Source organism: Mandrillus leucophaeus, unplaced genomic scaffold, assembly GCF_000951045.1.
Source record: "Mandrillus leucophaeus isolate KB7577 unplaced genomic scaffold, Mleu.le_1.0 Scaffold175, whole genome shotgun sequence".
Lineage (NCBI taxonomy): Eukaryota > Metazoa > Chordata > Mammalia > Primates > Cercopithecidae > Mandrillus > Mandrillus leucophaeus.
Window position 1 is genome coordinate 812,818 of NW_012101754.1, and position 23,721 is coordinate 836,538.

Genomic DNA, 23,721 nt, shown 5'->3' on the forward strand with positions numbered 1-23,721 from the left:
TGGATAGACACTCTTTCTGACTGAGGAAAGGAGAGGGAAGGGTGGGAAGAACTTTGTTTTGCAGCTTGGGTGCCAACTCAAGTCACAGCAGAACAGAGCACTAAGTAGATTCTTAAGTTTCCTGACTCCATGCCCTGGCTCATGGACAGCATTTCTGGACCAGCCCAGAGCCGGGGGGTAACTTGCTGCTCTAAAGGGAGGAACACAATCCTGGCTCAGTTTGCAACCTGCTGACTGAAGAGCTCTCGGGCTTTGAATAAAATTGGCAGTAGCTAGGCAGTGTGGTTGCTGTGAGCCTTGGGTGAGACCTAGTACCATTCTGTCTTTGGGGTTGACACAGAGCAGTCCCAAAAGTGGTTGCTACAGGGGTGTTTGTGTTACCCCTCCCCCAACTCCAGGCAGATCAGCATGAAAAGAGCGACTACATTTTTTGGAGGAAAGTAAGGGAGGAGAACAAGAGTCTGCCTGATAGTACAAGGAATTCTCCTGGATCTTACCCAGGACCACCAAGGGGATACCTCTACAAGTCTGTAAGAATCACAGCATTACTGGGCTTGGGGTGCCCCCTAATGCAGACACAGCTGCAATGACCAAAGATTTAGATAACAACCCTCAATTCCCTTTGAATGCTTGGAAATCCCTTCTAAGAAGGATAGGTACAAATAAGCCTAGACAGTGAAGACAACAATAAATACCTAACTCTTTAATGCTCAGACACCAATGAACATCCACAAGCATCAAGGCCATCCAGGAAACCATGACCTCACCAAACAAACTAAATAAGGCACCAGGGACCAATCCTGGAGTGACAGAGTTATGTGACCTGTCAAAGATAATTTGAAATAGCTGTTTTGGGGAAGATCAATGAAATTCAGGATAACACAGAGAAGGAATTCAGAATCCTATCAGATAAATTTAGCGAAGAGATTGAAATAATAATAAAAAAATTAAGCAGAAATTCTGGAGCTGAAAGATTCAGTTGACATATTGAAGAATGCATCAGTATTATCAACCACAGAACTGATCAAACAGAAGAAAGAATTAGTGAGTTTGAAGACAGGTGATTTGAATAGTTAGAAGAGACAAAAGAGAAAAAGAATAAAAAAGGATGACGCATGCTTATAAGACCCAGAAAAGAGCCTTAAAAGGACAAATCTAAGAGCTATTGGCCTTAAGGAAAAGGGGGAGAGAGAGATCAGCATAGAAAATTTATTCAAAGGGATAACAGAGAACTTTCCAAACCTAGAGAAATATATCAATACTCAAGTACAAGAAAGTTATAGAACACCAAATAGATTTAACCCAAATAAGACTACCTCAAGGAATTTAATAGTCAAATTCCCAAAGGTCCAGGGTAAAGAAAAGATTCTTAAATTAGCAAGAGAAAAAGAAACAAGTAACATTCAAAGGAACTGCAATACATTGGCAGCAGACATCTCAGTGGAAACCTTACAGGCCAAAAGAGACTGGTGCAACATACTTAAAATGCTGATGGGAGGGAGAAGGAAGGGGGGGGGACAAAAACAAATTTTACCCTACAATGGTATATTCGGTGAAAATATCCTTCAAACATGAAGAAGCAATAAAAACTTTCCCAGATAAATAAAAGCTTACGATTTTGTCAATACTAGATGTGTCCTACAGGAAATGCTAGTTTTTCCATCTAAAAGAAAAGGATGTTAAACAATAAGAAATTATCTGAAGGTACAAAACTCACTGGTAATAGTAAGCAAACAGACAAATACAGAATATTATAGTACTATAATTGTGGTTTGTAAAATATTTATATCTTGAGTAGAAAGACTAAAAGATGAACGTATCAAGAATAATAACTCCAATAACTTTTTAAGACATAATATAATAACAAATAGAAACAATAAAAAGTTAAAAAGTGGGTGGATGAAGTTAAAGTGTAGAGTTTTTATTTGTTTTATATTTTTTTAAAATTATATTTTATGTTCTAGGGTACATGTGCACAGCAGGCAGGTTTGTTACATATGTATACATGTGCCATGTTGTTGTGCTACCCCCATTAACTTGTCATTTACATTAGTTTTCTCTTGGCTTGTTAGTTCATTTTTTGCAATCAGTGTTGTCATCAGTTTAAAACAATGAATTGGCCGGGCGTGGTGGCTCATGCCTGTAATCCCAGCCCTTTGGGAGGCCGCAGCGGGCGGATCACGAGGTCAGGAGATTGAGACCATCCTGGTTAACACAGTGAAACCCAGGCTCTACCAACAAATAGAAAAAATTAGCTAGGCGTGGTGGCAGGCACCTGTAGTCCCAGCTACTCAGGAGGCTGAATCAGCAGCACACGCATCAATGGGGGACTTGTTAAAAACGTGAATTCTCAGTTTCATACTCATAGCATCAGAGACTCTGGCTGTGGGGCTCAACAGCCTGTGCATTAACAAGTCCTCCAGCTTCCAATGCTTCCACAGTCAAGTTTAAGAAACACTGGTGTAGGGCTGGATCTATCCCTGGGTGCAAATTAACTTAGGGTTCAAAGGATACCACCAGGATCTAAATGTGGACTCTGCTAGGCAGTGGGATAGCCCCACATCCAGGATTCACATGGTGACTAATGACAGCATTAGATACATATCATCAGAGCACCCTGTCCAGTGGACAGAGAAATCTCACCTAGAGTCGTCCTGATGTTCCTGGGTAGCCTGACTCAGGGATTATCTTTATCCCTTAGCCAATCACAATGCTGAGTGAGTGGGATGTTCTAGTTGTCATATTCTAGTTGTATTATCCACCTCCAAGGTTGCGATTATTTAGTATGGGGGCATTGCCACAAGAAGGAGAAGAAGATGTAGAATATCATCGGCAATATGTCACAAACAGCAAAGATTCAGTTGTTTCAGAAGACAACCTCAGGCCAAAATTTATTTAACTGAAGTTATTGATGGAAAAAAAAAGTCAGAGGTGCTCTAGAAGGCAATCACTTGACTGGAGAAGGGGAAAAATATTCACTTGCACAGAAAATGCACAGTCCCACTTTCCAATGTCCTATTACCTAGAGGGCAATTTTAGTTTCATAATCTTGATTACACTATTCATACTGGGCTATTTGGGCTAGTGTGGAGGATAGGCTTGATGTTTGTAAAATAACATTTATTTGAATATGTTTTTCCTTCTAAAATTCAATTTTTTCCTTCTTAATGTAAAAATTATCCTCATTTTACTATCTTACCACATATTTTAGAAATCTAATCTGATTGTTATCACATATTTCTTTAAGTGGAATGGCTTAAATAACTCAATTAAAGGATAATTAAAGGCTTTGTCATCATTAAGATAATTAAAGTATCAATTAACTTTTTAAAAGGAAGCTTAGCCTTAATCAGAAATCCTTCATTCACACAGCAGGGCCTCAGATATGGCAGATAGTCTTGAAAGGGAAAAACAGTACTTCAAAGTTTAGGCTCTGTGGAGCATTGTCATGATTTTTTTCATCAATCTCCATTCTTTTGGGTGGATGGCATATTAGTTTTTTCTCTGCTTTTTGTCTAACTAGTTACATATTGCTTATTGTAGATACTTTTGCAAATACCAAAAAAAAAAAAAAGTAAACTTCCAGAAGCAGCATGTTAGCTAATTTTTCCTAGTATTTTCCTAAGTTTTATTTTTATTTTTTGTGGTTAAAAAGGATAGGTAAAAACCCATCAGCATAAAAAATTTACTTCTCTAATACCCTAGGAAAACATGAAGGGAATTACAAAATACCTAGAGTTGAATGATAATGATTTCTGGTTTCAAATATTTCCTGCCATGAACTTACTTTTATTTATCCTATCAGTGATTATGTGTAGGTTTTCTACACGGTTTATTTAATTCTTAAGAATTCGCAGTCATTTTTCTATTCCAACATTGTCAATTGACCCAAGATGAGTTTCTAGATATGAAAACCGCAATATTTGATATGAAAAAATACTATATAGGATTAACAGCAAATTCACATCACAGAAGAAAAAATGGTGAATTTGAAGACAGAGCATTAGAAGCTATCCAAATTAAAACGGAAAAATATTTTTATTTGTATAAATTTTAGGATTACAAGTGCAGTTTTGCTACATGAATGTGTTGTATAGTGGGGGAAGTCTGGGTTTTTAGTGTAATCATATCCTAGGACTATTCGGAAAATAGGTTTTCAAAATGAATAGAACATCAGTTAGCTGTGAAACAATTTTAAATGATCTAATAGAGGTATAATTTAATTTGTGAAGGACAGGAACCGACAAAATATTTGAAGAAATAATAATGAAAATATTTCAAATTTGATGAACATTGTATACCCACGAGCACAAGAAGTTCAATAAACTTGAACTATAAACAAAGAAATCTGAAGACACTAAACTGAGGCATGTCATAATTAAATTGCTCAAAACCGTTAACAGGGAGACAATCTTAAAAAGCATCCAAAGAAAAAAACTGTATATTACATACAGAGGAAGAAAAATAAGGATGATAGCAGGTTTCTCTTATTTCAAAGTCAGTAAAACAACATCTTTAAAGGACTGAAGAAAAAAATGTAAACTTAGAAGTCTAAACTCAGCAAAATACTTTTCAAAAACAAATGTGAAATTAAGACTTTCTTCAGGCTTACAAAAGAGAATCATCACTGGTTGATGTGAGCTAGAAGAAATGCTAGAGAAGTTCTGCAGGCACAAGGAAAATCATACCAAGTGGAAAGATGAATCTACACAAAGTCATGAAAAGAACTAGAAATGGTAATTACATGAGTGAATATATATGGTGCATTTTTCTTTTATTCACATGTCTTTTAAAGAGAAATTTGCATAAAAAAGTGGGTAAAGGACATGAATAGACAGGTCTCAAAAAAAAAAGATATACAAGCAGCTAACAAACATGAAAAAATGCTCAAAATCACTAATCATCAGGGAAATGCAAACTAAAACCACAATGAGATACTGCCTTACTCCTATAAGAATGGCCATGATTAGGCCGGGCACGGTGGTTCACGCATGTAATCCCAGCACTTTGGGACGCCGAGGCGGGTGGATCATGAGGTCAGGAGATCAAGAAGACGGTGAAACCCCATCTCTACTAAAAACACAAAAAATTAGCCGGGCTTGGTGGCGGGCTCCTGCAGTCCCAGCTACTTGGGAGGCTGAGGCAGGAGAATGGCGTGAACTGGGGTGCGGAGCTTGCAGTGAGTTGAGATCGAGCCACTGCACTCCAGCCTGGGCGACAGGGCGAGACTCCATCTCAAAGCGAAATGAAAGAAAACAAAAAAGAAGGGCCATAATTAAAACATCAAAAAACAATAGATGTTGGTAGGCATCTATTTTTTTAAAAGGCACACTTTTACACTGCTGGTGAGAATATAAATTAGTGTAATACAACCACTATGGAAAACAGTGTGGAGATTTCTTAAAAAACTAAAAGTAGAACTACCATTCAATCCAGCAGTCCCACTCCTGGGTATCTACCCAATGGAAAAGAAATCATTAGATGAAAAAGATAAATGCACACACGTGTTTATAGCAGCCCAATACCTAAGTGCCCATCAACTAACAAGTGGATAAAAATGATGTGGTATATATACACCATGGAATACTCCTCAGTCTAAAAAGGAATGAAATCATGTCTTCTGAAGCAACTTTGTTGGAGCTGGAGGCCATTATTCTAAGTGAAGTAACTCAGGAATCGAAAACCAAGTATTTGTTCTCATAAGTGGGAGCGAAGCTATGAGAATGCCAAGGCGTAAGAATGATATAATGGACTTTGGGGACTTGGGAGAGGGAAGGGTGTGAGGTGGGTGAGGGACCAAAGACTACACATTGGGTACAGTGTACGCTGCTCAGGTGATGGGTGCACCAGAATCTCAGAAATCACCACTAAAGAACTTCACCTGATTCCTGAAACTATTGAAATAAAAATTTTAAAAAAAGAAAGATCAGAGGGAAAGAATATGGGGGAAATAAGACCCCCATCAAAAAATAAGTGATAAAAGATACTGGGGAAAGCACAGGAGAGTAGGTTACTGGGGAAATAAGGACTATTTGAGAAATAGGCAAAAATGGTAAATAATGCAAATCTGCCACATGGATTTCATATTTTAAAAGTCTAGACCTCTTGCAGCTTTAAAACTTCATGATGCTATTTAAATGTCATGTTTAGTATTGTAAATAATGGTAATTGTAATCATTAATGCTAATTGCTATTCTCTGTGGCTATATTACTATTCATGTATTCAGTCAATGCATGTTTGTTTAACGCTAGAAGGAACATAAGCACACATCCAGTAGTCCGTAGTTTATTTGGTTTAATTTCACACACCCAAATATGCCTATGTAGGTATTAAATGTCAGCTCTTATTTTTAATGCTTTCTAGATTGCATCAGCCAAACGGGAAGACTTATAAAAATATGTAAAGAGCTACTTAAATACATTCGTAAGGTCAATAATAAAAAAAAATTATAATACTTCTTCATAAACTTTGGATTTGTTTTATTGCTTCAAGGTTCTCATAGTGATTTTGATAGCCTATCTTATTGTTTGTTACTATATCTTTATTAGGTATAAATGTTCAGGCTTAGCATATTACCAGGCATATTACATTTCACAAGAGAAATGTGTAGTTACAGCTCCAAGGCAGGTGTTGTGATCCTGTCAAATTGCTCAGGCTAATTTTAAATCATATCAGGTCTGTTGCTGGGAGATGTTTGAGGAACACAGGAAATTATATGGAGCCTGTTGATAACAGCCTGTCCTTGTCCTGTGACCTAAAGTAATACCAAACTTGCCACATTACCAACCCTCTTGTTTAAATGTAAAACCCATATTGGAGGTTTACACAATGTCATTAAAAAGAGATTCAAAAATATGGTTGTAATTTTTGAAATCCTGGTAGCAAAAATTTAGCTGAAATTGGCAATTATATTTGACAAAATAATTATTTAATATAAATTAATGTGATGTTTAGTTAAACTACCTCAGGAATATATAGAGTTATCACTGATGGCCTGAAGCCATGCATTCTAAGCTTCCGTGATCATAAGCATTATCTGTGGTGTGTTTCTGCAATGTAGTTTCCTAAGCCCATTTTCTGAAGTGTATTCCATAGATGTGCAGTTTAACCAGTGTCCTCAGTGAATCTCCTGATCAGATATACTGGCAACACACTGGTCTAAAGTAAGGAATTCTCATGCTTTTTAAGAAACTGGATGCAGAGAACTCATAGAAGTATGTTCAATCTCAGCTTGTAGGCTTTATTTCCTTACAGTTCATTAAGGTTAGAAAGAAGGGTTAATCTTTCTAACTCAAATGATGCTCAGAAGACAGAGGAGAGTTAACTAGGTTTATGCTCAGTGTGAAACTGGCACAGGGGGGCCTGACTGCAAACAGCCACGCAGGGAGGTTGAGGCTGAGGAGGTGGTGTTGGTAAGAATGCTGGGGTTCGGAGGAGGAGATCAAATGGGCCTCCCTCGTGATGAGAAGGGAGAGAAGGGATGGAGGATGGCAGGGATTGGGACCTACAGTAAACAGATACTGGTTTTTCTTGAAGGATGTTTGGATTTCACAGCCCATACTTTTCTAACCCAGGAGCCAGCCTTAGCACTGACATTGGAGGGAGTATACAATTCCAAATGAGGTTGAAGACAAAGGAGCAATTGCTTTTTACATTAAAGGTACAGCCTTTTCAGAGCAATCTGTTCATCTGCTATCACTTTAAAGGGAGTCTAGTTTTTAGGTTTATATATACATTTAACTAACTATCATGGCAGAGAGGACTGCATGGCATTTCCAAGTTCATTTCTTTATCTTTAAGTAGACTAAGGCATATGCCTGCTTAGTTTTCCTACGTTCACTGCATTGAGGGGAGTAAAACTGGAGTGCTTTCAGGAATTGACAGTGGAAGAGTCTCCTGGTCACAGGCTTTGAACCAGGAGACCTAAGCTAACTGTCAACTCTAACTTGAGAGAGCTGTTAACCACCTCAGTTTCCTTGTCTAAGCGTAAGAACAGAACATGTTAATAGAAAGTGCTATTTACTGAGCATGTACCGTGTGCTCAGGAGTTGTGCTAAGTACCCTATGTCTTATTCATGAGCCCCCCACTACAACCTCTGGAGACATGTGTTATGTTCTGACAACGGCAATAATTGTGCATCTTCCTCATGGAATTTTTTGTTTATGTGTGAGTGATAATGAGATTAGACTCATTAAAGATTAAAGAAGACTAAAGCCATGCCAATATTAGGTTCCCAGTTCTCAACAAAAGGGTGTTATATTCCTTTTCTTTCATTTGTGGCTGTTCATTTTCATCTTTTGGTGTTTTCAGGAAGCCATTTTTTCCTGCATCCCATGGAAGTGGCCCAGCTGCAAATGTTAATGGCTGTTTACCAGTAGGAGCCAAAACACCACACTAAAGAAGCTAGGAGGTGTGGTTATTTTGCCTTTTCTGTAAGATATATTTCTTGATGCTAATGTCTCCAAATGAAAATATGTGATTTATCTCTAAAGTATATTTTTAAGTATAGAAGCTGTAATGAGTGGCTAGATTACTACTACTCTGTTTTAAAATGTGTTACAAGACAGCTTTCATCATGTCAATCTACAGATCCAACAATTAAAAGAAAGGTTACTGAATTTGTATACAGATAAAATTTTACTTCATATAGCCCTGGCATTCCAGTCTATTCTAAGAATGTGAAATAAAGGATTGATAGATGGATAAACACGTGGGTAGATGGAGGTCTGATTCAGGCGGTGTTAAAAATCAAACAAAAATCATTCCAAAGTAGAAATCAAATTCTACTTCTTTTGAGATATAAACTGTTTATAGCTTTGAAATTACAGTTTTCACCTCAGCACACCCATTAAATTTTTATGGAACCCTTCCTCGTCTATTAATACACAGCATACAGGAGGGGCTCCGTATAATTTAGTTCCTCTTCAATACTTCGGTATGTGATTTGCAGAGAGCAGCTGACATAGATGAATATATATCAGATTTAGGGTTAGAAAAATATTGCATAGCATCTGTAGCAGAAAAATTAGTTTTCTGAAAAGAGTGAATGTAAATAATTCCAGGGAAGCATGCTTTTGAATAACATTTGGTAAGATCCATTCTGAAAGAAGAGAGTGAGGGAACTTTTATTTTTCACAGTACAGGAAAAAATCAAAGCAACTAAATGTCCTGGTAGGGATGAGGTCATTGATATCAGAGCATGCTGCGATACTGATCAAACTGATAAAATAGCATTCAGTTTGTCTGACTCATTGGTGAAAAATAGAAACCAGTGAGAGGTGGACTAAAGGTCTTGGTGTGATGGTTGCTAGCTTTTAGAACAAGTAGAAAACAAAATATTTTTACTTAAAACTTTGTCTCATGAACTTAGTTGCAGTGATGAGAGCATTTAATAAAGGTAAGTAGTGTTTTCCATTAATTTTTACTAGCATTTTGTTATGGACCGAATGTTTGTTTACCCCAAAAATTCTGTGTTGAAGTTCTAACCCCCAGTGCATTGGTATTTAGAGGCAGGGCCTTTTGGAAATAATTAGATTTAGTTGAGTACATGCGGGTGGGGCCCCATAATGGGATCAGTACCTTTATAAGAAAAGGAAGGAACACCAAGAGCTTTCTCTCTCTACCATGTGAGGGTACAGCAAGAAGGCTGCCATCTGCAAGCCAGGAAGAGAGCCCTCACCAAGAACTGAATCTTCTGGCACCTTGTTCTTGGGCTTCCCAGTTTCTAGATCTGTGAGAAATAAATGTCAATTGTTTGAGCCACCTTTTTATGGTATTTTTGTTGTAGTAGCCCTAGCTGACTAAGACACACTTGATAAGTAACTACTATACACAGAGTCCTCTTAGGCAATAAAGAACAGTCTAACCCTGAAGCCAGTGAAGACAAGACTGATTAAAATAATACTACTAACAAGGCTGTGAGTAATGTGTTTTTCACACATAGTAAGTAGCCATTAATTCTGCCTGGGATTATCTTGCGGGTGGTGCTGTTTGAGCTGAGTCTTGAAGACTGAGAGGGATTTGTAACCTTGAGATGGTATAGCTTCTGAAGATAGGAAATTGGAAATGGGCACAGAGAAGAGGTTAAACTTCAAATAAGTGTTTTGACAAAATATGCCAAACCTAACACATGTAGGCAAAGCCACATGCCGTAATTCTGGCTCTGTTTATCTTCCTGCTCAATTTTAGTCTGACAGACTTATGGAGAGAAGGGGCAGAGTTTCTTGTTCATTTGAGAAATCATCACTGAATAACAAGTTTTTCCCTTGATTAGCTGGGAATCCCTAGGGTTGCCCAAGGGCCACAGACACTTATTGACATTTAGTAAAGAACCTCTAGAACATCTTCAGACTGGTCCCATTGTTAATAAGTGGTATGACACACATTGTGTGTGTAATGTCTTTTTTGGTTTTTGGTGGACCGCTTAAAAGTTAACAGAAATGGTTTTCTCAGGTTCTGATGACTTTTCTGCAATATAATTTGTAAGTGCTTATATATCTCCCATCTGTAACTATGTAAATTACTGTGAATAATTTTGTCCTTAATGAAACTCTTATCTGCTTCTCTGTCTGTGATTAAAGATTATGAATAAAATGCATCGATCTTTTTTGTCCTACATTCTCCTCTGCAAGGTCGGGGGTAGGATTTGTCAGGGCCCAGTTCTAGCACTCTCTAAAGACTCCATCCTCAGACCCTCCTTAGACCTTCTGTCCGTTACCATCACTACAAAACTTACCCTATAAAGCAGATAGCTTCCAAATTAACCTACTTTGAAAATTTTTTATCATTATGAGCAACTTTATCTAGCAGGTGTAAGTAGTGAAGTTTTATTCAGATTGTTACATTTGAAGGGATTTTATAATTCATCACATTATGGCAGAGAGCCTGTGTGGCCTCCCAAATTATAACAACTTCTCCATCATACATTGTCATTTTCTTACGCCACACATTCTTCTGATGATTTTTAAGCTGATTTATAAGGTGAAAAATTCGAGTCACCTGGATGAGCATTACTTTCTTTTTCTTTTTTTTTTTTTTTATACTTCATGTTCTGGGATACAGTGTGCAGAATGTGCAGGTTCGTTACATAGGTATACACGTGCCATGGTGGTTTGCTACACCCATCAACCCATCATCTGTATTAGGTATTTCTCCTAATTCTATCCTTCCCCTAGTTCCCCCACCCCCCAACAGGCCCCGGTGTGTGATGTTCCCCTCCCTGTGTCCATGTGTTCTCATTGTTCAACTCATTGTTATGAGTGAGAACATGAGGTGTTTGGTTTTCTGTTCCTGTGTTAGTTTGCTGAGAATGATGGTTTCCACTTTCATCCATGTCCCTGCGAAGGACGTGAACTCATTCTTTTTTATGACTGCATAGTATTCCATCGTGTATATGTGCTGCATTTTCTTTATCCAATCTGTCATTGTTGGGCATTTGGGTTGGTTCCAAGTCTTTGCTATTGTGAATAGTGCTACAATAAACATACGTGTGCATGTGTCTTTATAGCAGAATGATTTATAATCCTTTGAGTATATACCTAGTAATGGGATTGCTGGGTCAAATGGTATTTCTAGTTCTTAGTTCAACCATTGTGGAAGATAGTGTAGTGATTCCTCAAGGATCCAGTGCATTGCTTTCTTACAGAGGTGTCTGGAATAAATGCAGTTCCTTCTTTTGAAAGTTCAAAGGCTTTAAGTCAATATATGACGGTATTTGTGGTTCTGCTCAGCAGTTATTCATTTAGGAGGTGATTCACTATTTTCTGAGAACAGCGCTGTGAAATGAATGTGGTTGCTATTAGAGTCCAGAAATCCATTTGGCTCAATGGAGCTGACACAGTTTATTGCAGTTTTTAGGACCTTTTTGTAATTTACAGTGGATACTAATTTCCTGCTCAAGTTTTTGATGGCAGCTTCTGTGGAGCTGGAACAGAAGCTGGAGCTATGACCTAAGAGGGTGGTCTGGATTCACTTCTGTGGGTCTACTCCTCTGTCTCTCCTTCTCTCTTCCCTCTTTTCTTTGCCTTTCTTTACCCAAATTCCTCAGAGCTTGAAAGAGTGAGATTTTCCTTTTCTTTCCCTTGCTGCCCTCCCTGGAATTCCATTATGTAATTCACCAGCCTCAGCTGTTGGTGGAGTAAATGGTAGCTACCAGAGGAATTTAGACAATTCTTTCTCTTGGCTTTCAAGTATATTTTCTCACTGTACAATCCTCTTTTGAATTCCCAAAGCCAAATATTAACTCTTTCTTTCTCTTTGCATTGCTTCTGTAATAATCCTAAACTTCCTCACTCCCTTTCCTTCTCCAAGTTCAAATGGAGAAGCTTCAGGCTGCCTAAGGATAAAATGCATTTATTAAGAATTCCTTTACTCCCAGAACTTTTCTGGTAGTAAATCCTCTGTTAAGCACATAGTAGATATTGTACAAAGTTTACAAAGTAGATATTGTAAAAAGTTTATTGTATAAATAAATCCACGGGTTAATGGGTGGGAGGGGAGGTGGAAATTACAGGCTTTGTGGAATGAGTAGATTTCAAATCATCCTTTACTCAAGGAGCTGATATTTAGAGCTTAGGTACACTTCTACTATTTCATAAATAAAGGGCCAGCTGAACTGTATGAGTTTCTTAGCAGAAATGGAGCTCTTTCATTTTTGTCTTTCATCCTCTATCCCAAAGATTTGCTGAAGGATGATGAACTGAATGAAGGCTGGGTATCTTTAAGAAGATACCAACTGTGTCACTTATTGAAAAAAAAAATAAAGCTATTTCGATTACATAGTTTTAATAATTCTCATGTCATGTACTCTTATGATTCTCAATATTGCAGTAAATTGTGTTATGCGGTGCTTTGATTGAAGTTACATTTTGCACTCACTTTTATGGTCTGGAGTGATTCTGATCTATGGGAGGAGTGATAACATCAGCATCAAGATTTTCTTTGTCCGGGACATGCTTCAGCCGCACAACAGCTCTCCTCCTGAGTGATATGTGACTTGCACCTTCATCACCTGTTCATCCTGCCAATATTTTTTCCACATCTGTCCTCCCATTCACCCAAAGATTTATTCCACATGCCTGATGACAAAATGTCCCTGCACCCGGGAGACCTAAGCCTGTAGAACATCGATCTCATTTTCTTTCTTTTGACACAAGTCCATTAGCTTCATCTGTCTTGAGGACAATCCCGGCTATCAGATGTTTCTTCTTTGGGGGCCTTTCAGAATTTCAAGGTTATAGGAAACTTGGCTTTGTGCAAAGTATGTTGCCATCTGTTGCTAGTTTCTAATTTCAGATCCATTTAAGAGATTTGCCAGGTTAGATTTATATAGACATTTTAACTAATTCTATTTCTTTGTACTTAACCCAAGATCACATACTTAGGTTTGTCCTTTCAGTATCATTTATCAGAATAATTCACTATTCAGCCATTTTGAGGAGACACATTGTTTACCTGCCACTTACTGTGGTAAGACATTACATGCGGCATGCGTTTATTTGGTAGTCACCAAATAATAATGCCTGTTAATAGACAGCCGAAAAGCAAACAGGGGATTTAGAGGTTCCTGTTTATTTTTGTTTTGTTTTGTTTTAGATAAGTAAATTGAAACTCAGAGAGGTTATGCAGCTTACTTAAAGTCTCAAAATTAGCTCATATTTCAGATGAAATTTGCCTTCATGTTCTAGATCAGCTACAGAACTGAAGTTTTGGTGACCATTTATTCTTCAGATTTTATTTATGATTCTTTGATTAACAAATCTTTAAACAGTTGTAAAAATTATATTCTAGTAAACATTGGAAACAGACTAAAATATAATACTGCAGTCAGAAAAAAAACTATTCAAAGATACACACACCTCTATACAAATAAATATACTTTTATTACATATGCTTCATATGCACTTTCTCACATACAAAGCTCTAACTTCAGCAACAATAAGCTCTTTCCAGAGATTTATCGTAAGAAAATAATCCAGAAGAAGGAAAATGCTATACATATGATGGCTATGATAGCAAAGTGTTGTAGGCAAATTGTGTATCCAATAATATAAAATAAATGATAGCATATTAACTAATGTGGTAATTTACAGTCAGTAAAATGATGAGTATGAAGACTTAATTTATGGAAATATGATGAACAATTGAGTTTAAAAAGCCAAGACCACTGTGTTCACTTTCCTTTCAACTATATGAAAAGTATACATGCATAAGACAAAAATGTAAAAGTCTGTGAAATACTTAGTGTTAGGTTGATGATATTATAAGCGCTTTTCTACTTTTATATTTTTAAGTTAATGTTGGTTCCATAACACACCAGGATTACAGTAGTATGATACCCACTAACAAAGAATGGGAATGCATTAGACAAAGAGTGATGGTGATTATATCACACAAGTGCTATATTTCTCTACTTCCCGTAATTGACATTCGTAATTGACATTCTTAATTGATGGTAGAAGGTTTTTGAATCCTTCTCAGTTAGCTCTTCATGTTCATCAAGTGATCAGCAAGAGCATGGAAGTTGCCAACCCTTTTTAACTTTTATGGTAGTTTATATTCCAAAGTAATTGTCCAGAAAGACTATTGACTTTAAATGGGCTCCAAAATAAGTAGCAGGAATGGTGGCTGGGGCAAAACTCCTAGTGTTCATTACTTAGAAATGTCTGATGTGGAAGTGTTGGAAATGGTGGGATCTCAGCTGGCCATTATTGTAGCTGTGAACTGATTCACATTCGTTTCCCAGGCCCCACATAGATCATGCTCTGTCTCTATTCCACAGACAGACACACGGTCACCCCCACAAGGTGTGCTTTTCTGTTCCTTTCATAGAGTCCTCTTATGAAAATGTGCTTGTTCTCATCTCATCCTCTCAAGGTTTGACTGTCTACCTCACTGACTCCCCGGATTTAATCCATGCAGCTCCTCAACAGGGGGATTGCCATTTGTATAGGAATCTTCTGGGTCCACACTGTTTTTTTGTACAAAGAGGTAACTAGCAAAAGGGATTTTTTTTTAAGTAAATGATTTTTGGTACATTTCCAATCATTCTATATGAAGGGCCTACCTCCCAGAAGGATAGGCATGAGTAGGGGAGTTAAAAGATGATTAGGAGGGGTCTTTAGTTGGAGCTACCAGAGAGGTGTATGAGGTTTCATGGTGTCTGTCTGGGACATGGTAAGGAATAAGCTTTCCTATTTGTGTAGGTAAATTTATAGTTTACATAGCTGGTATAGCTTTCCTTTATCTCAAGACAGGAAAAATAATACTGTAATTCTAGGTAAAAGCAATTCATTGAGAAACTGATACATCTTACATTGTGTATTTCATAATATAGTGAGACATTTTGAAAGCTTACTTGTCTTATATTGGTTTTCTTAATATTGTTTAATTTTCCCACCAGCTTCAAATTTCACAATTTATCTACATGCAGATACCCACCCCTTCTGACAGATACATATATTCCAGTCTATATTTCTCCAGAGTTGCTTTTCCTTACAGAATATTTCTACTTGAGTGATTTGCTAATACATAACCTGTTTTTGTTGGAAGACAACAGATAGTGTTCAGTGTAGAATTTCACACTCCAATCCAATGTACTCCAGAGGTAGATCAGCTCCCTGGCAGGCTAGTGTTCAGCAGGGATACAGCCCTGGGCTGACGGTTGGGAGACTTGGGCTGGGGTTTTCTCTGCCAGAGCACGGATCTCTGATCTTATAAGTCATTTAAATTCTTGTGTTTCAAATTCCCTCACTGTAAAAGGAGTGGCTTGACCTAGATGATCTCAAAAGTCTCCCCAAGCTTAAAAATTCTGGTTCTAGGATTTTAATATTTAACAATAGACATAATTGTGCTTGTGCTTGCATGATAATTAGGCATGCATGATAAGTGGGGCACAGTGAATGGCTGTAATTAGTTTTACTCCTACAGAGAAAAAATCTGTTTTTAAGTCTTTCCACTTCTCATCTTACTGGTTTTTTAAATATCGATAATCAGTATCAATGGCCTTTGACTTTTCCTTGGAACCTTTTACCCTTACCATCCTCAACTTCCTTCTTCCACTGCTCTCTGTTATTATAGCAGTAATCACAAATACACACATATATTAGAGACCATTATGTTGAATATTAATTCCTGCACAACTGAATTCTCTCTGTTCTCACTTTCAGGTAGGACAGTCCTCTCCCATATCCTTCCTTTTCATCCAATAAAGGTACTTTGGTGGAAGCTTCTTGCCATATCCTGAATAAAGGTGTCCTTAAAAATCCAGAGATGAACATGGAGGAATTAGGTAAATAGGATCTGTTTCACAGGGGCCTGTGGACAGCCTGGGATGTTGTAATATCAGGCATGTAGATCACAGTGAAGGGGATGTCAAGGAGCCAGGACAGCCCAGAACGAGCATAGCAGAGGGCAAAGCCCACAGTGCGAGAGGCCTGGGGGCCTGCTGACCCACCTGGGGGTTCTGAGGTCAGAGGGAAAAGGGAGGGAGAGTTGGCTTTACAGGATGAGCGAAGCTAGAATTGAGACCCTCTAAAGTAGCCTTCTGGCTCTGTAAGTAAATTTACCTGACAATCATATTAATTATCATAACTAACATTCATTGACTACTACAAATGTGCAAGGAACTGTGATAAGTACTGTAAGTGGATGATTTAACTCCTCACATTATTCCTTTTAAGTAAATCCTTTTGAGTCCCTACATTGTAGGTTGATGATCTAGGTACTAGAGAGTTCTGAAAACTTGATCCCACGCACATGAGTAGCAGGCGATGGAGCCGGCTTTAGACATAAGGAGATGACATTTTCTTTTCTCTTCTGCTTACCCCACAGTCTGTATGCCATCCCCAAAATATATAATTGCAATGTCAATTTTTCCTGTTTAGTTGGACCAGGACGTATAAACCATGGAGCCAGAGTCTGAAAAGTTCTATGTAATTGGGCAGAGTAGTGAAAAAGTGAAGCTAGAAATGAAAGACAAATTTTCTTTCCACTTGGTGTGTTTTAATTTAAGTTGGCCACCAGCAGTTCCTGAGCAAAGGTGCTCACTGTCTCTAGTGGTACTTGTCCTGAGATGGAAGTTCTCAGTCCTTACACCCCAAGTGACCATGTCACACTCCTCAAGGGCAGTCTCTCCAGATGATGACCAAATGGTCTGTAGGGAAGATTTCTGGAAATTAACTTTGATGTGGAGGGGCTCTTGAGGCAAATAGCCTTTTGTCTCTTCTTTTCTCAGTACAATAATTAAGCTGATAATTTTTTTTCCTTTTCGGGCCACTACAACATTCTTTGCTTTTGGATTCAAAGATGAGTGTTCCTTCTGCAAAGTTTAATACGTTGACAGTTTCAGCAGAGGTTGGGGCAGATTTTGTCTGATCAGAATGTTTTTCCAATAGTAGTGCCTGGTTCTGTGTTGGGATTTCACTCAGTAAGGTTTTCCATTCAGTTTTATGATTTGGTACTCCTGGTATGCACATCTTCATGTATCTGACCTTTCACTTTAAATCTCTGTTATACTTTTTCTTTTTTTAAAATTTTGTACCAAAAGAAATGTTCTCTGTCTGAGACCTCATATAGCTTCTATTGGGAGTTGTCTCCATTTCAAACTTACATTTCCTTTGAAATCCCAGTGAGTGGCCTTGCTTTCCACATGGCCTGATGAGAATGTATTTCCCTTGCAGATGTGAACAAGCTTTTTGTTTTTAACTTGTCAAATAAGATGTACATCCAAGACTGTTAAAATAATCTTCTATGATGATTTGTCTTAGAGTAGAAATATGTGGCATATTTTTAATCATAAATACATATACATATTATAATTTTTCTTTTGTATTTAAGTTAATACCGGTGACTTGTTTATCCAGGACAGATGGTAAGGGGTGATACTTGTGTCAGCTTGCATCTAGAGATCTGTAGTAGTGTTAGTTTAGAATTCAAGTAATTTTTGTTCAAGGCTTTATGATTTTATGAAGAAAAAAATAGGAAGAGGTTAAATGTCATAAAACATTCAGTTTAAAAAAATACAGGTGACCTAAATAATTTGTTTAGTTGTATACTTGTATATAGGTGTACGATGTATTACTCAGCTTAAACCTCCAGTCCTTTCTCCTAGAGCCTAATAGCACGAACGGCCACAGATGGGGATTTTACCTAGGTTTCTGTGTTAGTCTGTTTTTAGGCTGCTGACAAAGATGTACCTGAGACTGGGTAATTTATAAAGAAAAACAAGTTTCATGGACTCACAGTTCCACGTGGCTGAGGAGGCCTTGCAATCGTGGTGGAAGACAAAAGGCACATCTTACATGGTGGTGGGCAAGGAAAGAAATGAGAACCAAGCCCCTTAGAAAACCATCAGATCTCATGAGACTTATTCACTGCCATGAGAACAGTCTGGGGGAAACTGCCCCCATGATTCAATTATCTCCTACCAGGTCCCTCCCACAACTTATGGGAATTATGGGAGCTACAATTGAACATGACATTTGAGTGGGGACACAGCCAAACCATATCAGTTTCTGAATGTCCTCTTCAAGCACAATTTTGCCTTGCATTATCTGTGCGCTAACTTCATGCTGCTTGTTTCCTGGCTATCTGCAAAAATAAAATAAAATAAAAAGCAGTTTCAGACTCCTGCATTTGCCACATATCCTTTTATTATGCTTTACAAATTTTATCCTAGTTATCAAAGACCAGGTGTTGCTGGATATTTCTGATTTGGCTTCTACTTTTCTTTCGTTCTGTCAGTCCCTCCCTCATGTCTTTACACTGCAATTACATAGAGGTACTCAGTACAAAATATATTGTATCAGCAGCATAGATGGCTGCAGAGATTACCTTACAGTAGAAGGCAGTACAAATTTTTATGGTTTTATATGGATAAAGAAAATTGTTTGCTAGCACTCAGATATTCTTCTCCTTAAGTTCATTTCTCCTGACTCTGACTTTCACTATAAAATGCCCTGGCTCAATTTTGGAACTGGAGCAAAGAGAACAAGAGAAGTGATCTAGAGTTGCCACTTCTTGCTTGGGCAAATAAATGTCTCATGCTTTCCCTGTCGCTTTAGTGTGAGTCACATAGAAATGAACAGACTTTGGCAACTCATTTTTCTATTTGTAACATATCCTCATAGGAATCTTTAATGGATTACTCTGACTTTAAAAAAAGAGATTTCTATATTTAAAATTTTTGATTAAAATAATTGGGGACAAGAGAAACAAGAAATAAGAGATGGCTCAGGGCTTTGATGCCCGTGTCCCCTGATTTGCCTCTGAGATGAAGGACATTCCTGCTGTCTGCTGCGTCATCCTCCTTCCACTGGCTCTTCAACCTCGTGAACCTCAGTGTGGCTTTCCAGGTGTGGCCACTGGCTGGCCTTGGGCCTGTCACCACTCCTTTCATCTGATGCCTCCCCCTACTGAAGGCCGTTGGTTTATCTTCCACCATCAGTTTGTCTTATTAAAACTGGCCACTAGACCCTTGCATTTTCTGTGGTCTCACAAAATAACACCTAAGGATAAAGACAGTAAATCCAGAATACACTTTATTTAATTCCTCATGGTTAGGATCATTTTTGATCATTGCCTGCTCCCATGAGCCAGCAAAAAAAAAAAGTCCAATAAAATATATTATGCAGTATCTCTTTATAAATTGTTTTCTTGAATAGTTACGAGTGGAGTCCATTGGATTCCCATTTAGAACAGAGTTTAATGTAGTGAAATTCCTGCTGACTGATATTGGAAATGAAAGTTTCATTTATAAGGATGCAATTAAAGCATTGCCAAGTTAAAAATGTCATGTTGCTCTTTGTCAATGAGATTCATTATGCTATATTATTATATTTGTGTGAATCCTTTCTTAGGAGCGAAATGTTCTTTCTGAATATTAACCAACTGCTACAAAATTCTTCAGAGATTATTATTCTTTAAAATTATATATAATTTAAAAATCATTTACTAATTAATCCTCCTAAATTTCTCAGAAAAAGAAAGAACTTGAGCAGATTTACCCATTGGTAAAGGGAAACTGCCCCTTCTCCGATACTGGGTTGGTCAGTAACCACTCAGTTGCTTTTTTCCTGGACTTTCATGTCAGTCAGTCGGAGATGCAGAAGGGCATCCTGGTTGGAAGTAGCATTTTACAGCCTTTAAGCAGATTGTTTTTCCAAAAATAATAAGAATGAAAACTGTTTGGTTACATATATAAGTCCTTTGTGAGGCTTGTGTCTAGATAAGAGATCAGAGTCTACTGCAATATCCAGTCTGAGGGTGCGTTTGAACCATTTTGGGACAAAAGCAAATTAAACTTGGAATCCCATCCCAACTTCGTTGCCTAGCTGAATGTACTCGCCGTCCATCTAACCTAATTGCTCTTCCTGTTTCCTCCTGACAGTAAATGAAATAACAATGACAATTATTTTAAAACAGTAAAGGGATATATATATATTAGTGGCTGTTATTCTGATTATTACTGTGTGTCTCCTGCTCTGCTTCACAATGAGTAGAGTTTAGTTTGATAGGTGGTTCACTTTTTGGCTCCTGCTCTTTGGCTTAATTGATGATTGGCAGGCTATCTGGCCTAAATCTGATGACCTTTCTTCAGGAAAGGAAGGGTGAAATGAAGAGATGATAAGAATTCCTCCCATATTTCCTGATCTTTCTTTGGTGGCCTAGGCTTCCGGAATTCCCTAAATTACACTCCTCTGCAGAATCCTTGCAGTAATGGTTGACCATGGTATGGAGAGTGATTGTCCTGTTTTCTACTGCTGGCGTGGCTGGACTTATTCTGCCACCTTATCTGCTGGTTCCCAGGAACCCAGTGGAATGGGAGTCCTGTCGTGCAGTGCCCTGTCAATTCAATTTCCAGGCAAAACCAAGGAAGAGCTTTCCTTTTGAGAATGCAGCTGACACTGACATCCGCAATGACGCTTGAAATACCTTGATTACAGTAAACAAAAATACAATGTTGTAAAAAAAGAAAAATGACTCTTAGATATTACACAGCAAGGAAACCACTACAATTCTCTGGAACAGAGAATTGTAGTAGTTCCAGAGAATTGTAATGCCCCATGATAGCCCTTAAAGTCCCTCACCACTCCTACTTTTTGATAGAAAGATCTGTAAGGGCTGTATGACCTTAGGCTGTCCTCCCTAGCAATGTCAGTTTTGTTCTACAGAATATATTGTAATGTTGATTGTTGTGTTCCCATAAGGTCAGAACATCTCCAAGGTCTGTCCTAATGGGTAAACTTTTAGATCAGTGGTGAGCAGACTAGGACAGGTGCAGCACATGCTCCCTAACCAGCTTCCTGAAGTGGCTCATGGTTGAACTTTTAGGAATCCTTTATCATAAAGATGGAGAAATTGAGGACCAGGTCGAATGTAAGCCAGTTCCTTTTCCCCAGAGGCTTCCCTCTTACCTGAAAGGGCATTTTGTGTGAGCCTCATCATTGAAAGAAAGTGGAATATGAACAAAACAAAATGTAAGAATGTGTATTGGACCTCAAGCAGACACCCTAATTTAGGGATTTAATGGATATCATAGATATATAAGTACACACTTAAAAAAAACAAAGCTCTTTGATAGCTTAAACCTTATATAAGATAGATAGTTTAAGCTGTTAAGTCTTTAATTTTTATGCAAATTATTATTTTTTATTTTCCAATTTAAAACATTTGCTTCATTAATTAAACACATTTTAAGAAAACCACACAGTATGATATAATAAGTTATCAGAATGTTAAATTCTTACACCCACTACTCAGGCTAAGAAATTAAAGTTTGTGGCCATGCTGGAGCCCCGTGTCCCATCCTAAGTTTGTTCCCATTCTCTTTCTTCAAAAGAGATCGTTATCTTGGTGCCTATTCCTTCCTTTATTTATTCACTTATTCAACAAGCATTATGGTGCACCTGGCATATGTCAAATCTTTTCCATCTGAAACATTCAGAATGGTCTCTTAGGTGTATGAGATATCATTCTAAATTAATTCTATTATCCTGGCCTGCAAATTTATTCTGAAAAACTGCTAGTTATATGGTTGTTCTGTTTACTTGGGTACAGGTAGGCTGGTTCATACATTTACTAATTAAATTACTTTTATTGCTAACTTTGAATATTTAATGCCTTGTTTGATAATTATGAGAGATACGAGTAAACCACAGTCTTTGCTTCTACAATGAGTATACATTATCCAAACATAATGCGAAGGAAGTGTTACTAGTAAGAATGCCAGAGGCCCTTTTCCCCTAAATTCTCATGTGCCTGGTTTCAGGAAGAAAAAAAAAAAGATTTAGGATATGTTTCTTTCTACACCAGTCATTCCCTTGGAGAGAAGAGAGAATGAGGCAAGATATATTGGATTGTTCCTTAGTCTTTTTCCATTATGCCCCTCCATCTACAGATTGTGCCCTCCAACAATTTCCTCCCTCCAATTCTAAACGCAGTGCTCTTGGGAACTTATTTTATGTGTACCCAATAAAATGGCATTAATCTGATAGTGATTTGTTCAAAGTCACACAAAATTTGAAGCAAGTGCTATTTTCCACCAGCCATATGTCATATTTGGTAAAAGAAATATGGGGAAATCAATTTTAAAGTCCTCCAAGTTTTCCTATACTGTGAAATTTAGGGAGGTAAAATTAGGATTCAGGCAGAAGGATCTGGATCACCTGAAGAAATATGGTTGCGCACTTAGTGTCATACACATCTTTCCTAACCCTCTATTCCTCTGACTGTTTGTACTCAGGGTCAGGGAGTGAGGCTCTCATTGGCATGACCATTTAAGGGGTTCAGGAGGTGTCTACTCTACAGAAGGGGCTGCTGAACCTGTGGAAAAAATGCTCACAAGAATTTGAAGAATTAGACTCCAGGAGTGGGAAACACTATTCTGAAATAATGAAGGAAAAGAGACCACATTCCTACCTTGGGGGCTGGGATCAAGAAAGGGCCCCCAGGTGGGCCAGAAACTCACCTGGGCTGGATCCATGCAGAGCTTGTTCATGGTTTTTGGAGATTATGCCTTTAGAAGTGACACTGGTGGGCACCCCTGAAATGACCTCCAGCATACCCCCTAGGGGAGAACACCCTGAGTTTCCCAAAAAATGAGGAACCACTGACAACAGAAAGAACTGGTTTTCTTTGTGGGGAGGGGTTAGTCCCTGGAAGGGAAGAATCTTCCTTCAGTCTCAATAGCTAAAACTGCGGGGAAGTGATGAATGGTAGAGGTGAGACTTTCCTTCTTTGCTGTTAAAGATGATGGACTAGATGATGGATGCTGTTAAAGATGATGATGTCTTGAGACATCAGAGCAACCAATAACTAAATAGCAGCCTGTGATAGACTGGAGCAGGTTGTCACTAGGAAGACAGGGAGTATTCAAATCTGGCTTTCTCCAAATCCTGTAATCATTATTCTCACTTTGATGGTTTCAGGCTAATTTGACTTGGTAAAGATTACATGAAAAATTTAGGTTGTGGCTTAAACATGGGCATGTCCTTCAATCTGTAAAAGATAAAGGCAATTAAAAAATAAACTGTAAATGAAGACATATTTTTGCTAAATGTTGGAACAATTGTTAAAAATAATTATTTTGCTTTATAAACATATATTTCCAGGAGGACTATCAAAGGTACTGTGGTTAGGATACACACACTTATTTTTTAAAAAGTTAAAGATCGGATACACACACTTATTTTTTAAAAAGTTAAAGATCTGTTTTTCTTTT

The 23,721-nt window shown here is 37.8% G+C and overlaps 1 protein-coding gene across 4 annotated transcripts in view; it reads left to right on the plus strand.

The window, feature by feature from the left end:
- ITGBL1 (integrin, beta-like 1 (with EGF-like repeat domains)) overlaps positions 1 to 23,721 on the plus strand; it is a 280,376-nt gene that overhangs the window by 49,122 nt on the left and 207,533 nt on the right. Inside the window, exon 1 of one of the 4 annotated variants that reach the window (XM_011977220.1) lies at positions 9,357 to 9,399. The exons of the other annotated variants lie outside the window; for them this stretch is intronic. Coding sequence (XP_011832610.1) covers positions 9,363 to 9,399 — 37 coding nt within the window. The 5' untranslated portion in view covers positions 9,357 to 9,362. Of the gene's footprint in view, positions 1 to 9,356; positions 9,400 to 23,721 lie in introns of those variants that run through there. 4 annotated transcript variants of the gene reach the window in all.